Consider the following 18,088-nt stretch of genomic DNA (forward strand, 5'->3'; position numbering starts at 1 on the left):
TTGACAAGCTAACCACCTCTGTTACAGGCTTTATTTATTTATTTATTTTCACCTTTATTTAATCAGGTAGGCTAGTTTAGAACAAGTTCTCATTTACAATTGCGACCTGGCCAAGATAAAGCAAAGCAGTTCAACACATACAACGACACAGTTACACATGGAGTAAAACAAGCATACAGTCAATAATACAGTATAAACAAGTCTATATACGATGTGAGCAAATGAGGTGAGATAAGGGAGGTAAAGGCAAAAAAAGGCCATGGTGGCAAAGTAAATACAATATAGCAAGTAAAACACTGGAATGGTTGATTTGCAGTGGAAGAATGTGCAAAGTAGAAATAAAAATAATGGGGTGCAAAGGAGCAAAATAAATAAATAAATAAAATAAATACAGTAGGGAAAGAGGTAGTTGTTTGGGCAAAATTATAGGTGGGCTATGTACAGGTGCAGTAATCTGTGAGCTGCTTTGACAGTTGGTGCTTAAAGTTAGTGAGGGAGATAAGTGTTTCCAGTTTCAGAGATTTTTGTAGTTTGTTCCAGTCATTGGCAGCAGAGAACTGGAAGGAGAGGCGGCCAAAGAAAGAATTGGTTTTGGGGGTGACTAGAGAGATATACCTGCTGGAGCGTGTGCTACAGGTGGGAGATGCTATGGTGACCAGCGAGCTGAGATAAGGGGGGACTTTACCTAGCAGGGTCTTGTAGATGACATGGAGCCAGTGGGTTTGGCGACGAGTATGAAGCGAGGGCCAGCCAACGAGAGCGTACAGGTCGCAGTAGTTTATGGGGCTTTGGTGACAAAACGGATTGCACTGTGATAGACTGCATCCAATTTGTTGAGTAGGGTATTGGAGGCTATTTTGTAAATGACATCGCCAAAGTCTAGGATTGGTAAGATGGTCAGTTTTACAAGGGTATGTTTGGCAGCATGAGTGAAGGATGCTTTGTTGCGAAATAGGAAGCCAATTCTAGATTTAACTTTGGATTGGAGATGTTTGGTATGGGTCTGGAAGGAGAGTTTACAGTCTAACCAGACACCTAAGTATTTGTAGTTGTCCACGTATTCTAAGTGAGAGCCGTCCAGAATAGTGATGTTGGACAGGCGAGCAGGTGCAGGTAGTGATCGGTTGAAGAGCATGCATTTGGTTTTACTTGCATTTAAGAGCAATTGGAGGCCACAGAAGGAGAGTTGTGTGGCATTGAAGCTTGCCTGGAGGGTTGTTAACACAGTGTCCAAAGAAGGGCCAGAAGTATACAGAATGGTCACATCTGCGTAGAGGTGGATCAGAGACTCACCAGCAGCAAGAGCGACCTCATTGATGTATACAGAGAAGAGTGTCGGTCCAAGAATTGAACCCTGTGGCACCCCCATAGAGACTGCCAGAGGTCCGGACAGCAGACCCTCCGATTTGACACACTGAACTCTATCAGAGAAGTAGTTGGTGAACCAGGCGAGGCAATCATTTGAGAAACCAAGGCTGTCGAGTCTGCCGATGAGGATGTGGTGATTGACAGAGTCGAAAGCCTTGGCCAGATCAATGAATACGACTGCACAGTAATGTTTCTTATCGATGGCGGTTAAGATATCGTTTAGGACCTTGAGCGTGGCTGAGGTGCACCCATGACCAGCTCTGAAACCAGATTGCATAGCAGAGAAGGTATGGTGAGATTCGAAATGGTCGGTAATCTGTTTGTTGACTTGGCTTTCGAAGACCTTAGAAAGGCATGGTAGGATAGATATAGGTCTGTAGCAGTTTGGGTCAAGAGTGTTCCCCCCTTTGAAGAGGGGGATGACCGCAGCTGCTTTCCAATCTTTGGGAATTTCAGAAGACACGAAAGAGAGGTTGAACAGGCTAGTAATAGGGGTGGCAACAATTTCGGCAGATAATTTTAGAAAGAAAGGGTCCAGATTGTCTAGCCCGGCTGATTTGTAGGGGTCCAGATTTTGCAGCTCTTTCAGAACATCAGCTGAATGGATTTGGGAGAAGGAGAAATGGGGAAGGCTTGGCCGAGTTGCTGTGGGGGGTGCAGTGCTGTTGACCGGGGTAGGAGTAGCCGGGTGGAAAGCATGGCCAGCCGTAGAAAAATGCTTATTGAAATTCTCAATTATGGTGGATTTATCAGTGGTGACAGTGTTTCCTATCTTCAGTGCAGTGGGCAGCTGGGAGGAGGTGTTCTTATTCTCCATGGACTTTACAGTGTCTCAGAACTTTTTTGAGTTAGTGTTGCAGGAAGCAAATTTCTGCTTGAAAAAGCTAGCCTTATTTTTTCTAACTGCCTGTGCAGGTGCATTTATACGGAGACTTGATTACACACACATAATTTGGCACGCCCAATTTTTCAGTTTTTGATTTGTTTTTGATTTGTTAAAAAAGTTTGAAATATCCAATAAATGTCGTTCCACTTCATGATTGTGTCCCACTTGTTGTTGATTCTTCACAAAAAAATACAGTTTTATATCTTTATGTTTGAAGCCTGAAATGTGGCAAAAGGTCGCAAAGTTCAAGGGGGCCGAATACTTTCGCAAGGCACTGTAAATGTGTATATATATATATACACACAACCTTTTTCACATACCTTTTTATAAATATTTTTTTAAATTTTCCAAAAACTCATCTTCAAAACACTCTCCTGCAACCCACCTCACCAATTTATATTCATAAAAAAAGTATTATTTACCTCAAATCTGTAATCCTCCAAGAAGCTAGCCAGAAACTAGCCAGAAGCTAGCCAGAAACTAGCCAGGAGCTAATCCAGAAGCTAATCAGAAGCTAGTTAGCTTCTTTACTGGCTAATCGTTAGTATTCAGCTAACCACGGTTTGTGGTCATCAGCTATCCTTTAGCTCGAAAATCTATCGCCAGTTTTGTACGGCGCAGCGCGGCTCGGAACGGAACATACCGGACCAATTTTTCTCTCCATGTCCCTGGATTTCAACCGCTAACTCTGGACATTCATACCTGGATCTCACAGCTAGCTAGCTGCTATCCGTGTGACTATCGGCTTTCGTCGATTCCGGAGCAAACATCAATTATTCCGGGGCTAGCCAGCTGAAGAGTTCCATCAATCACTCCTGGGCTACAATCACCTATCCGGACCCGTTTTACTGCCTATGCGGAGCCCCACCGGGCCTTCACAACTGGACTGCCGATGTTATCTACCCGAAGGAGTTATCCGGCTGGCTCCTCCGTCGCGACGTTACCTGAACGCCCACCTGCGGCCCGCTAACCGTTAGCTGTCTTATCGGCTGCTATCTGAATAGATCAAAATTATTACGGGACACGACAAGACGAGGACAAAATACGTCTGAACTGCTATGCCATCTTGGATGTTACTGTGCGCCCTACACACTCACTCCATCATCTCACACATAATATGCACATACAGTGCCTTGCGAAAGTATTCGGCCCCCTTGAACTTTGCGACCTTTTGCCACATTTCAGGCTTCAAACATAAAGATATAAAACTGTATTTTTTTGTGAAGAATCAACAACAAGTGGGACACAATCATGAAGTGGAACGACATTTATTGGATATTTCAAACTTTTTTAACAAATCAAAAACTGAAAAATTGGGCGTGCAAAATTATTCAGCCCCTTTACTTTCAGTGCAGCAAACTCTCTCCAGAAGTTCAGTGAGGATCTCTGAATGATCCAATGTTGACCTAAATGACTAATGATGATAAATACAATCCACCTGTGTGTAATCAAGTCTCCGTATAAATGCACCTGCACTGTGATAGTCTCAGAGGTCCGTTAAAAGCGCAGAGAGCATCATGAAGAACAAGGAACACACCAGGCAGGTCCGAGAAACTGTTGTGAAGAAGTTTAAAGCCGGATTTGGATACAAAGAGATTTCCCAAGCTTTAAACATCCCAAGGAGCACTGTGCAAGCGATAATATTGAAATGGAAGGACTATCAGACCACTGCAAATCTACCAAGACCTGGCCGTCCCTCTAAACTTTCAGCTCATACAAGGAGAAGACTGATCAGAGATGCAGCCAAGAGGCCCATGATCACTCTGGATGAACTGCAGAGATCTACAGCTGAGGTGGGAGACTCTGTCCATAGGACAACAATCAGTCGTATATTGCACAAATCTGGCCTTTATGGAAGAGTGGCAAGAAGAAAGCCATTTCTTAAAGATATCCATAAAAAGTGTCGTTTAAAGTTTGCCACAAGCCACCTGGGAGACACACCAAACATGTGGAAGAAGGTGCTCTGGTCAGATGAAACCAAAATTGAACTTTTTGGCAACAATGCAAAACGTTATGTTTGCCGTAAAAGCAACACAGCTCATCACCCTGAACACAACATCCCCACTGTCAAACATGGTGGTGAAAGCATCATGGTTTGGGCCTGCTTTTCTTCAGCAGGGACAGGGAAGATGGTTAAAATTGATGGGAAGATGGATGGAGCCAAATACAGGACCATTCTGGAAGAAAACCTGATGGAGTCTGCAAAAGACCTGAGACTGGGACAGAGATTTGTCTTCCAACAAGACAATGATCCAAAACATAAAGCAAAATCTACAATGGAATGGTTCAAAAATAAACATATCCAGGTGTTAGAATGGCCAAGTCAAAGTCTAGACCTGAATCCAATCGAGAATCTGTGGAAAGAACTGAAAACTGCTGTTCACAAATGCTCTCCATCCAACATCACTGAGCTCGAGCTGTTTTGCCAGGAGGAATGGGAAAAAATGTCAGTCTCTCGATGTGCAAAACTGATAGAGACATACCCCAAGTGACTTACAGCTGTAATCGCAGCAAAAGGTGGCGCTACAATGTATTAACTTAAGGGGGCTGAATAATTTTGCACGCCCAATTTTTCAGTTTTTGATTTGTTAAAAAAGTTTGAAATATCCAATAAATGTCGTTCCACTTCATGATTGTGTCCCACTTGTTGTTGATTCTTCACAAAAAAATACAGTTTTATATCTTTATGTTTGAAGCCTGAAATGTGGCAAAAGGTCGCAAAGTTCAAGGGGGCCGAATACTTTCGCAAGGCACTGTACATTAATAGTGACTACACAAATACGCACACCCACTCACATACAAGCTGCTTGCTACTCTGTTGTCTTATATCCTGTTGCCTAGTCACCTTACCCCTATACATATCTACCTCCATCACTCCAATATCCCTGCACATTGTAAATATGCTTTTGGAACTGACCCTGTATATAGTACGCTTATTTACTTACTTGTTGTGTTCTCCATACTTCTTCTTTCTCGTGTGTTGTAGTATGTTTATAGTATGTTTATAGTATTTCATTGTTATTGATTGTTGGGTTTTTAGTTTGCAAGAAAGGCATTTCACTGTACTTGTGCATGTGACATTGAAACTTGAACCCACACACTTCCACAGTGTTTGACGTGTGTTTTCAGGAATCAGCTGCTGGATCTGAGTGCTCGCCATGAGAGAGAACTTTCCTCCCAGTTACAGCAACACCAGCAGCACATACTGACACTCACCCAGGACTACCAGACCAGGTAACACACACACACACACACACACACACACACACACACACGGAAAGTTTATCACACCAGGTTGGTTTTTGCACTCGTAGTGGTTTCTGCCCATTTTGTGTGTGTGTGTGTGTCTCAGGCTGGCCCACTCCAAGCAGCAGTCTGTTTTGTTGGAGGAGAGCAGGAGGAGGCTCGAAGGGCAGAGAGAGGAGCTTGTGAGCAGACTGCAGAGTTTACTACGCTCCCATTGGACAGAAGCACTGAGACTGCTCAGCACACAGGTACATATACTCACACTCAAACAGTGTTTCTACACAGATCATTTCTGTCGCCTCCTGTTAAGAGAGATACTGACTTGCACTTTTGCTTTCTGCCTCTGCAAATGTTGGTTCTGTGTAGCATGCCAAAAACTATACTTATGGGACTCTTGAATTAGGCTTGTGGTGTAGTTGATGTGCTATCATCCTTTTTTCAATGGTCAAGGCCTTCTGAGCCAGCCAGCAGAGGTACCTGTGTGTGTTTGTTTTGCAGGCAGAAGGGTCTTCTCTTCCTTCGCTGTGGGACGAGCCCAAAGACTGGATGAACCAACATCTACTACAGGAACCATCATCTAGTTCACACATTACAGTACAGTACAGAGCGGCAGCTGACACGCACATGGTGCAGAGAGAGCAGGAGGGGGAGGAAGTTGCTCACTTGGCACAAGGTAATCAATAGGAACATTTTATGTTTTAAACCGCACTGCTTAAACTCACTGATTAGACCTTATGTTTTAAAACACTCTGCTTAAACTCACTGATTGGACCACTCAATCCTGAAAGCGCTAGCTTCTCAAACCTTCAAACGGTGCCAGAGATCATGCCAGAGATCAAGCACTGATTCTCTATTCCCAAGAATACGGTGTTGATGTCTGTCTGAGACTACATTCAAATCAAACATTAACTTTCAAGGTAAATGGAGGCAAATCCACAAGCCCCCATTGCCATCTTTTTTTGTCAGTCACTTTTATTTTGCCATTTCTAAGCTCCAAAATTATTTTGCAAATGTGCTCATGTAACATCAATATGGTTTGCACCGGCCCAAAAGCGTGTATAATGATTGCACTGTAGAGTCCTGCAGTGTCTTTGTTGAGAGAAGTGTTTTCTCTATTGTTATTGTTATTATATTTTTGTTAGTATAGTTATTATTATATTTGTTTCACCAGACGCTCAAGCAGTGGTCCTCCGACTCTCCAGAGAGAGAGGTGAATTAAGTGGAGAGGGTGAAGCAAGAGCGATAACAGAGGGAAGAGAGAGAAGTTGGGAGAGAGGGGCAGGAAGAGAAGGGAGTGGAAACCTCAGCGTGCTGAACCACACACTCTCCTTCAACCTTCTGGAGCCACAACTAGACACCACCAACATGACAGGTACCCACACACGTCCAGCTAGAAACCACCAACATGACGGTAAGGGCTGGGAATTGCTAGGCACCTCACGATACGATATTCGTTGTTCCAATCTTATTGCTCATCATATGTCTGCTGCTCAGGGGCAAAAGAGAGAAAACAAGTTTTGATCAGTCATCGAAATAAAAGTGCTGAAAACAAATTGTCTCCCTATTTAAAAAGATGGAGAACAGGCTATGAAGGAAAAATACTGGAGTTTTGGTGCAAGTACAGCCAACTAGCGCAAAAAATAATATTGCGATTATAGTCCATACAATACGATATATTGTCAAAAATAGTATCCTTTTATTTTAACTATCACACCCCCCCCGATCGGTTACACACTTGCATGTTTTGTTCTTCTATCCTCGTGGGGACATAAAATGAATTTATATTCAAAATCTCATTTACCCTAACCTGTAACCCACAGCCTAAATTCTCTTACCCCTAACCCTCATTGTAATCCTAACCCTAATTTTAACCCTAAACCTAACCACTGAGTTTAAAATAGCATTTGTCCTCATGGGGACGTGGGAAATGTCCCCACGAGGGAGAATTTTCCATGCGGGAACCTTTGGGAATTTTCGGTCCCTACAAGGATAGAAGAACCAACCACACACACACAGCCAGAAACTACCAACCTGACAAGAACTCAGGTGTGTATGTATATTGTGTCGGTATCACAGGAGGTTGGTGGCACCTTAATTGGGAAGGACGGGCTCGTGGTAATATATATAGGTATTATAGGTATTCAACACATTCAACACATCAAACACATGATTTCCACGTGTTTGATGCCGTTCCATTTGCTCCGTTCCAGCCTTTATTATGAGCCGTCCTCCCCTCAGCAGCCTCCACTGGTAGGTAATTGCACTCACACATTCGAGTGTATGTGACATGACTGTGCAGTAGCCTAATTGTCATCTCACCTCTAATCTGTTAATGTCGGAATTGGATTTATGCAGTCTCCCTGAATCCTGCCACCAGAGCCCAAAATATATACAGTAATGCCAACACACTCTTACACACACTAATACAAACTTAACACACACTATCACAATTTTGTCTGCCCTTGTCCTTCTGCTACCAGAGCCAAATATACACTAACACACAATGACACACACACACTAACACAATTGTCTCTTCTGCAACCTGAGCTAAATATACGATAATGCTGCCCTGGGTGTGACCAGGGTGAAATCAAATGTAATTGGCCACATGCTTCCTCTGGCGAGCACTTGGAGGGCTGTGCGGCCCCCCAAAGAAATGCCACCCCACACCATGACTGACCCACCGCCAAACCGGTCATGCTGGAGGATGTTGCAGGCAGCAGAACGTTCTCCACGGCGTCGCCAGACTCTGTCACGTCTGTCACGTGCTCAGTGTGAACCTGCTTTCATCTGTGAAGAGCACAGGGCGCCCGTGGCGAATTTGCCAATCTTGGTGTTCTCTGGCAAATGCCAAACGTCCTGCACGGTGTTGGGCTGTAAGCACAACCCCCACATGTGGACGTCGGGCCCTCATATACCACCCTCATGGAGTCTGTTTCTGACCGTTTGAGCAGACACATGCACATTTGTGGCCTGCTGGAGGTCATTTTGCAGGGCTCTGGCAGTGCTCCTCCTGCTCCTCCTTGCACAAAGGCGGAGGTAGCGGTCCTGCTGCTGGGTTGTTGCCCTCCTACGGCCTCCTCCACGTCTCCTGATGTACTGGCCTGTCTCCTGGTAGCGCCTCCATGCTCTGGACACTACGCTGACACACAAAGCAAACCTTCTTGCCACAGCTCACATTGATGTGCCATCCTGGATGAGCTGCACTACCTGAGCCACTTGTGTGGGTTGTAAGACTCCGTCTCATGCTACCACTAGAGTGAAAGCACCGCCAGCATTCAAAAGTGACCAAAACATCAGCCAGGAAGCATAGGAACTGAGAAGTGGTTTGTGGTCCCCACCTGCAGAACCACTCCTTTATTGGGGGTGTCTTGCTAATTGCCTATAATTTCCACCTGTTGTCTATTCCATTTGCACAACAGCATGTGAAATTTATTGTCAATCAGTGTTGCTTCCTAAGTGGACAGTTTGATTTCACAGAAGTGTGATTGACTTGGAGTTACATTGTGTTTAAGTGTTCCCTTTATTTTTTTTGAGCAGTGTATAAACAGCTGAATCTGCGCGTTTACCAAACAATGCTGTGCGTAATATGCGTAGCTCCTTCCGGTATAAAACTTCAATAGCGATTGACTCTCTTTACGCCTGAGTTTACTACATGGGTTGGTCTTCCAACACATGACCATTGCATATTGCCGTTTACCTCCGCTCATTGGCTATCTACCCAGCTAGATTTCAAGACGATCAGTGGTCATTGGGTTAAAATACAGTCAATCAACGAAACAGTGGTCATATCATTGGTGTACAGTGATGTCATTACTTGTTGTCTTCAAATCGGTTTCTTTCAGTCAATACATCCCGCGAAATGGCCCATCAGATTTGGTTGTGTTAAAAACAAACCAGTTGATTGCAATGAAACCAAACATGACTGGAAAAGTCACGTTTTGTGTGGGTATTTACCCTGGAATGTGTCGTCGAAAATGGAATGAGACGGAATTCACGACACAAGCTGTTCACAAAATGTTTCGTGTTAGGCTATAAAAACGGATTTTATCAAACAAAAGATCATTCATTGTGTAACAATGAGCATTGGGATTGTAAACAGACGAAGATCGTCAAAGGTAAACGATTAATTTTAATGCAGTTTGTGATTTTGTTACGCCTGTTACGTGCTGGTTGAAATAGTTTTTTTTTATGGAGCTCTATCCTCAGACAATCGCATCGTATTCTTTCGCAGTAAATCCTTTTTTAAATCTGACAACGCAGTTGGATTAGCAAGATTCTAGGCTTTCGATACATGTGAGACACTTGTATTTTCATGAATGTTTAATGACTATTTATGTAGCGATCACCGTATGTTGTGGAATTTCAGCCCGCTACCGGGTTCCGTGCGCAGGGAGGTTAAAACATGTTGGTATTAAAGACTTGGACAGGGAGTGGTTGTATATGTCAGTGAAGACACTTGCCAGTTGGTCAGCGCATGCCTCCAGTACATGTCCTGATAATCCGTCTGGCCCTGTGACCTTGTGAATGGTGACCTGTCTAAAGGTCTTACATCCGCTGCAGAGAGCGTGATCACACAGTCTTCCGGAACAGCTGATGCTCTCATGCATGTGAGAGCATAGAAGTATTTTATCTTGTCTGGTAGGTTTGTGTCACTGAGCAACTCTCGGCTATGCTTCCCTTTTGTAGTCTAATGCCACATCCGACGAGCATCATAGAATGATTCGATCTTAGTCCTGTATTGACAGTTCGTCGGAGGGCATAGCGGGATTTGTTATAAGCTTCCGGGTTAGAGTCCCATGCCTTGAAAGCGGCAGCTCTAGCCTTTAGCTCTGTGTGGATGTTGCCTGTAATCCATGGCTTCTGGTTGGGGTATGTACAGTGGGGCAAAAAATGATTTAGTCAGCCACCAATTGTGCAAGTTCTCCCAATTAAAAAAGATGAGGCCTGTAACTTTCATCATAGGTACAGTTGAACTATGACAGACAAAATGAGAAAAAAAATCCAGAAAATCACATTGTAGGATTTTTAATGAATTTATTTGCAAATTATGGTGGAAAATAAGTATTTGGTCACCTACAAACAAGCAAGATTTCTGGCTCTCACAGACCTGTAACTTCTTCTTTAAGAGGCTCCTCTGTCCTCCACTCGTTACCTGTATTAATGGCACCTGTTTGAACTTGTTATCAGTCTAAAAGACACCTGTCCACAACCTCAAACAGTCACACTCCAAACTCCACTATGGCCAAGACCAAAGATCTGTCAAAGGACACCAGAAACAAAATTGTAGACCTGCACCAGGCTGGGAAGACTGAATCTGCAATAGGTAAGCAGCTTGGTTTGAAGAAATCAACTGTGGGAGCAATTATTAGGAAATGGAAGACATACAAGACCACTGATAATCTCCCTCGATCTGGGGCTCCACGCAAGATCTCACCCCGTGGGGTCAAAATGATCACAAGAACGGTGAGCAAAAATCCCAGAACCACACGGGGGGACCTAGTGAATGACCTGCAGAGAGCTGGGACCAAAGTAACAAAGCCTACCATCAGTAACACACTATGCCGCCAGGGACTCAAATCCTGCAGTGCCAGACGTGTCCCCCTGCTTAAGCCAGTACATGTCCAGGCCCGTCTGAAGTTTGCTAGAGAGCATTTGGATGATCCAGAAGAAGATTGCGAGATTGTCATATGGTCAGATGAAACCAAAATATAACTTTTTGGTAAAAACTCAACTCGTCGTGTTTGGAGGACAAAGAATGCTGAGTTGCAGCCAAAGAACACCATACCTACGGTGTATCATGGGGGTGGAAACATCATGCTTTGGGGCTGTTTTTCTGCAAAGGGACCAGGACGACTGATCCGTGTAAAGGAAAGAATGAATGTGGCCATGTATCGTGAGATTTTGAGTGTAAACCTCCTTCCATCAGCAAGGGCATTGAAGATGAAACGTGGCTGGGTCTTTCAGCATGACAATGATCCCAAACACACCGCCGGGCAACAAAGGAGTGGCTTCGTAAGAAGCATTTCATGGTCCTGGAGTGGCCTAGCCAGTCTCCAGATCTCAACCCCATAGAAAATCTTTGGAGGGAGTTGAAAGTCCGTGTTGCCCAGCAACAGCCCCAAAACATCACTGCTCTAGAGGAGATCTGCATGGAGGACTGGGCCAAAATACCAGCAACAGTGTGTGAAAATCTTGTGAAGACTTACAGAAAACGTTTGACCTCTGTCATTGCCAACAAAGGGTATAAAACAAAGTATTGAGATAAACTTTTGTTATTGACTTATTTTCCACCATAATTTGCAAATAAATTCATTAAAAATCCTACAATGTGATTTTCTGGATTTTTTTTTCTCATTTTGTCTGTCATAGTTGAAGTGTACCTATGATGAAAATGTACAGGCCTCATCTTTTTAAGTGGGAGAACTTGCACAATTGGTGGCTGACAAAATACTTTTTTGCCCCACTGTATGTACGGTCACTGTGGGGACGACGTCATCGATGCACTTATTGATGAAGCCAATGACTGATGTGGTGTACTCCTCAATGCCATCGGAGGAATCCTGGAACATATTCCAGTCTGTGCTAGCAAAATAGTCCTGTAGCTTAGCATCTGCCTCATCTGACCACTTTTTTATTGATCTAGTCATTGGTGCTTCCTGCTTTAATTTTTGCTTGTAAGCTGGAATCAGGAGGATAGAATTATGGTCATATTTGCCAAATGGTGGGAGAGCTTTGTATGCGTCTCTGTGTGGAGTAAAGGTGGTCCAGAGTTTTACTTTCCCCTCTGGTTGCACATTTAACATGCTGATATACATTTGGTTAAATTGATTTAAGTTTCCCTGCATTAAATTCCCCTGCTACTTGGAGCGCCACCTCTGGGTGAGTGTTTTCGTGTTTGCTTATGGCGGAATATAGCTCATTCAATGCTGTCTTAGTGCCAGCCTCTGACTGTGGTGGTATGTAAAACAGCTATGAAAAATACAGAAACTCTCTAGGTAGGTAGTGTGGTCTACAGTTTATCATGAGATATTCTACCTCAGGCGAGCAATAGCTCGAGACTTCCTTAGATATCGTGCACCAGTTGTTATTTACAAAAATTCATAGTCCGCCGCCCCATAGATGCCGCTGTTCTATCCTGCCGGTGCTGCGTATAACCAGCCAGCTGTATGTTGATAGTGTCTTCATTCAGCCACGTCGCTGTGAAGCATTAAGATATTACAGTTTTGAATGTCCCTTTGGTAGTTTATTCTTCCGCGTAGGTCATCTATTTTTATTGTCCAAAGATTGCAAGTTTGCTAGCAGAATGGAAGGAAGTGTTTTTCATTGTTGATCACATACAAATGCTCAGAAGGCAGCCCACACTCCGGCCCCTTTTTCTTACAAATGCAAATAAATGAACAAAAAAGCACAATCGCACACATCCTGGGTTAATCTCTCTACACAGCTAAATATACTCTACGCTTGTGTCTACATTGCCACTTTTCTGTGTGTTTGTGTAGCAGGACTTGAGGAGCTGTGTGACAGAGGGGGAGATCTGAGGGGATGTGTGGTGGAGGAAGAGGAGCATAAGGGAGAAAGACAGAGAGCTGAGAGTGGAGAGAGGCAACAGTGGGCGGAGAGGGGTCCCAGCCTCACCTCTGGCCCCAGCCCTAGCTTTGACCCCGGAAGGAGGAGTGAACTACAGTACTATGTCTCCATGGTGAGTACCTCTCTCTTGCTATCTGTGACACACACAAACTCACACACACTCTGTCTGTGTTCTCTTTACTTTCACTTACACACAGTTCTCTAAAACTATGAACTAGGTTTGAATATTTCCCTGTTATTTTACATCCCGAGAATTAATCACTTTTCTCCCTGTATTTTCTGCCAAAACTGTAAGTGTATTACTAAAGCATATGCAGTGCATTCGGAAAGTATTTAGACCCCTTGACTTTTTCCACATTTTGTTACGTTACAGCCTTATTTTAAAGTTGATAAATAGTTTTTATCCCTCATCAATCTACACACAATCTACCCATAATGACAAAGAAAAAACAGGTTTACATTTTTTCTTGCAAATTTATACAAAAAAGCATAGGAAATATCACGTTTACATAAGTATTCAGACACATTAGTCTGTACTTTGTTGAAGCACCTCTTGCAGCGATTACAAGCTTTGCACACCTGTATTTGGGGAGTTTCTCCCATTCTTCTTCTGCAGATCTTCAAGTTCTGTCAGGTTGGATGGGGAGTGTTACTGCACAGCTATTTTCGGGTCTCTCCAGAGATGTTAGATCGGGTTCAAGTCCGGGCTCTGGCTGGGCCACCCAAGGACATTCAGAGACTTGTCCCAAAGCCACTCCTGCTTTGTCTTGACTGTGTGCTTAGGGTCGTTGTCCTGTTGGAAGGGGAACCTTCGTCCCAGTGTGAGGTCCCGAGCACTCTGAAGCTGGTTTTCATCAATGATATCTCTGTACTTTGCTCTATTCATCTTTCCCTTGATCCTGACTTAGTCTTCTGGTCCCTGCCGCTAAAAAACATCTCCACAGCCTGATGCTGCCACCTTCTGGAAGGTTCTCCACAGATGAACTCTGGAACTCTGTCAGAGTGACCATCAGGTTGTTGGTCACCTCCCTGTCCAAGGCCATTCTCCCCCGATTGCTCAGTTTGGCCAGGCAGCCAGCTCTAGGAAGAGTCTTGGTGGTTCCAAACTTCTTCTATTTAAGAATGATGGAGGCCACTGTGTTCTTGGGGACCTTCAATGCTGCAGAAATGTTTTGCTACCCTTCCCCAGATCTGTGCCTCGACACAATCCTGTCTTGGAGCTCTATTCCTTTGACCTCATGGCTTGGTTTTGGCTCTGAAATGCACTGTCAACTGTGGGACCTTACATGTACAGTTTTACATAAACTGGTTTTACTCTTAATTTTTTTTTATACATTTGCAAATATTTCTAGACTTGTTTTCACTTTGTCAGTATGGGGTGTTTATTTGTTATTTAATCAATTTTAAAATAATGTAGCAAAATGTGGGAAAAAGTCAAGGGGTTTGAATACTTAAAGGATGGACTGTAAATGTCTGGATTTGATTAGCGCTTTGATTTAAGCCTGATGCTGATCCAGACATTCACCTGTTAAACTCTGGTGGAATTTTCTAAACAACGCCTAATATTGTATAATACCCTCAAAGTACATTTTGGTTTTAAAACTGTCTTACAAACCCTTGCTTAGTACTGTTAGAAAGGTAATAACTGTGTTTCTGACACCTTTATCTGAATCCAAATGTGACGACGACAGAGCCCAAGATGCAGCAAACCAAATAAAAACATACATTTCCAGTTTTTTTTGTGTAGGGGGTGCCTAAGAGATTTAAAAGTCTAGGTTTGAGATATATGTCACCAACTACTGTTCCACTATATATATATATATATATATATATATATATATATATTTTTTTTTTTTCTCTTTCTCAGATCTTAACTAATGGTGGCACTCTAAACATGCAAATTCCCATTGAGTAACAGCCATTTTAAAAGTGCAGGGCTTGTGCAACATTCCATACCTTTTTTACACTAATAAAATATACTGAACAACAATATAAATGCGACATGCAACAATTACAAAAAATGTACTGAGTTACAGTTCATATAAGGAAATCAGTCAATTGAAATATATTTGTCAGGCCCTAATCTATGGATTTCACATGACTGGGAATATAGATATACATCTGTTGGTCACGGATACGGCAGGGTAGCCTAGTGGTTGGGGCGGCAGCGTAGCCTAGTGGTTAGAACGTTGGACTAGCAACCGGAAGGTTGCAAGTTCAAACCTCCGAGCTGACAAGGTACAAATATGTCATTCTGCCCCTGAACAGGCAGTTCTGTTCCTAGGCCTTCATTGAAAATAAGAATTTGTTCTTAACTGACTTGCCTAGTTAAATAAAGGTACAATAAAATACCTTTAACCTCTCTAGGGTAGGGGGCAGCATTTGGAATTTTGGATGAAAAGCATGCCCAAATTAAACGGCCTGCTACTCGGGCCCAAAAGATATGATTTGGATAGAACACACTCTAAAGTTTCCAAAACTGTTAAAATAGTGTTTGTGAGTATAACAACTGATTTAGCAGGAGAAAACCTGAGAAAAATCCATTCAGGAAGTAGTTTTGTCCGGTTGAAATATTATAGATCATTTAGGCTAAAAAACAACCTGAGGATTGAATATAAACATTGTTTGACATGTTTCGATGAACTTCACGGACACAATTTGGATTTTTTTGTCTGATTTGTTTTGACTGAGTTTGAGCCTGTGGATTACTGAAGAAAACGCGCTAGCAAAATGGAGGTTTTTGGATATAGAGAGACTTCATCGAACAAAAGGAACATTTATTGAGTAAATTTATGTCTTCTGATTGCCACCATATGAAGATCATCAAATATAAGGGATTCATTTTATCTCTATTTCTGAGTTTTGTAATGCTTCTGCTTGGCTGGTTACTGTTTGTAATAATTTGTCAACTGGGCTATGTTCTGGGCTAGGTATGTTCTGGGCTAGGTATGCTTTCGCCAAAAAGCATTTTATAAATATGACACTGTGGTTGGTTTAACAAGAAGTTAATCTTTAAACCTATGTAAAATATGTTTTGTTTACTGAATTTTCATAATGAGCATTTCTGTAATTGAATTTGGAGCTCTGCAACCTCACTGGATGTTGGCCAGATGGGACGCTAGCGTCCCACATACCCTAGAGAGGTTAAAAAAGGTCAATATCTGGTGTGGCCACCATTTACCTCATGCAGCGTGACACCTCTCCTTCGTGTAGAGTTGGTCAGGCTGTTGATTGTGGCCTGTGGAATGTTGTCCAACTCCTCTTCAATGGCTCTGCTGGATATTGGCGGGAACTGGAACATGCTGTGTTACACGTCTATCTAGAGCATCCCGAACATACATGCTCAATGGGTGACATGTCTGGTGAGTATGCAGGCCATGGAAGAACTGGGACATTTTCGGCTTCCAGGAACAGAGCCTTGTGACATGGGGCCGTGCATTATCATGCTGAAACATGAGGTGATGGCTAAATGGTATGAAAATGGACATGAGGATCTCATCACGGTATCTCTATGCATTCAAATTGCCATCGATAAAATGCAGTTGTGTCCATTGTCCGTAGCTTATGCCTGCCCATACCAGAACCCCACCATCTGTTCACAACATTGACATCAGCAAACCGCTTGCCCACACGATGCTGTCTGCCATCTGCCCGGTAAAGTTGAAACTGGAATTCATCTGTGAAGAGCATACATCTCAAATCAAATGTATTTATTAAGCCCTTTACATCAGCTGATATCTCAGTGCTGTACAGATACCCAGACTAAAACCACAAACAGCAAGCAATGCAGGTGTAGAAGCATGGTGGCTAGGAAAAACTCCCTAGAAAGGCCAGAACCTAGGAAGAAACCTAGAGAGAAACCAGGCTATGAGGGATGGCTAGTCCTCTTCTGGCTGTGCTGGGTGGAGATTATAACAGAACATGGCCAAGATGTTCAAATGTTCATAGATGACCAACAGGGTCAAATAATAATAATCACAGTGGTTGTCGAGGGTGCAACAGGTCAGCACCTCAGGAGTAAATGTCAGTTGGCTTTTCGTAGCCGATCACATTCAGAGTATCTCTACCGCTCCTGCTGTCTCTAGAGAGTTGAAAACAGCAGGTCTGGGACAGGTAGCACATCCGGTGAACAGGTCAGGCAGGCAGGCGCGCTGTGGCTCCATCTGATGATAACCCCACCTGCTTTGCCAAAGCACAGCCCCACACCACTAGAGGGATATCTTCAACCACCAACTTACCATCCTGAGACAAGGCCGAGTATAGCCCACAAAGATCTCGCCACGGCACAACCCAGACAGGAAGATCACGTTGATTTGTCACATGTGCCAAATACAACCTTACAGTGAAATGCTCTAACCAACAGTGTAATTTCAACCCCCCAAAAATGAGGTATTAGGTGAACAATAGGTAAATAAAGGCTATAACAGTAGGGAGGCACCGGTTAGTCAGGCTGATTGAGGTAGTATGTACATGTAGATATGATTAAAGTGACTATGCATATATGATAAACAGAGTAGCAGTAGCTTAAAAGAAGGGTTGGCGGGTGGCGGGACACAATGGCGGTAGCCCGGTTAGCCAATGTGCGGGGGCACTGATTAGTTGGGCTTATGGAGGTAGTATGTACATGAATGTATAGTTAAAGTGACTATGCATACAGTGGGGCAAAAAAGTATTTAGTCAGCCACCAATTGTGAAAGTTCTCCCACTTAAAAAGATGAGAAGATAAAACCATTCCGTGGCTTTATATCCACAAATCAGTAATAATAATATGCATATATTAGCAATCTAGGACAGAGTAGGATGCAGTTCACTATGGGCACGCAATTCATCCAAAGTGAAAATACTGCCCCCTATCCCCAACATGATAAGAAATGCAACAACAAAATTCCCTTCAAGTTATTCTATGGAACTCCAAGAGCTAAGCAGTGTTTTTTAAGGAGAAAGGTCAGTGGAGAGCAGGTGCAAAAGACAAGATGCTATAAGTTAGAAGCTTATGTA

General features: G+C 43.2%; 1 protein-coding gene across 1 annotated transcript in view; it reads left to right on the top strand.

Annotated features, from left to right (window-relative positions):
- The window catches only part of cntrob (centrobin, centrosomal BRCA2 interacting protein), a 37,644-nt gene that overhangs the window by 14,823 nt on the left and 4,733 nt on the right, over positions 1-18,088 (top strand). Inside the window, exons 13-17 of the mRNA XM_024406639.2 lie at positions 5,384-5,488; positions 5,607-5,748; positions 5,999-6,173; positions 6,672-6,872; positions 13,003-13,202. Coding sequence (XP_024262407.1) covers positions 5,384-5,488; positions 5,607-5,748; positions 5,999-6,173; positions 6,672-6,872; positions 13,003-13,202 — 823 coding nt within the window. The remainder of the gene's footprint in view (positions 1-5,383; positions 5,489-5,606; positions 5,749-5,998; positions 6,174-6,671; positions 6,873-13,002; positions 13,203-18,088) is intronic.

Source organism: Oncorhynchus tshawytscha, linkage group LG34 (assembly GCF_018296145.1).
Source record: "Oncorhynchus tshawytscha isolate Ot180627B linkage group LG34, Otsh_v2.0, whole genome shotgun sequence".
In the NCBI taxonomy this organism is placed as follows: Eukaryota; Metazoa; Chordata; class Actinopteri; order Salmoniformes; family Salmonidae; genus Oncorhynchus; species Oncorhynchus tshawytscha.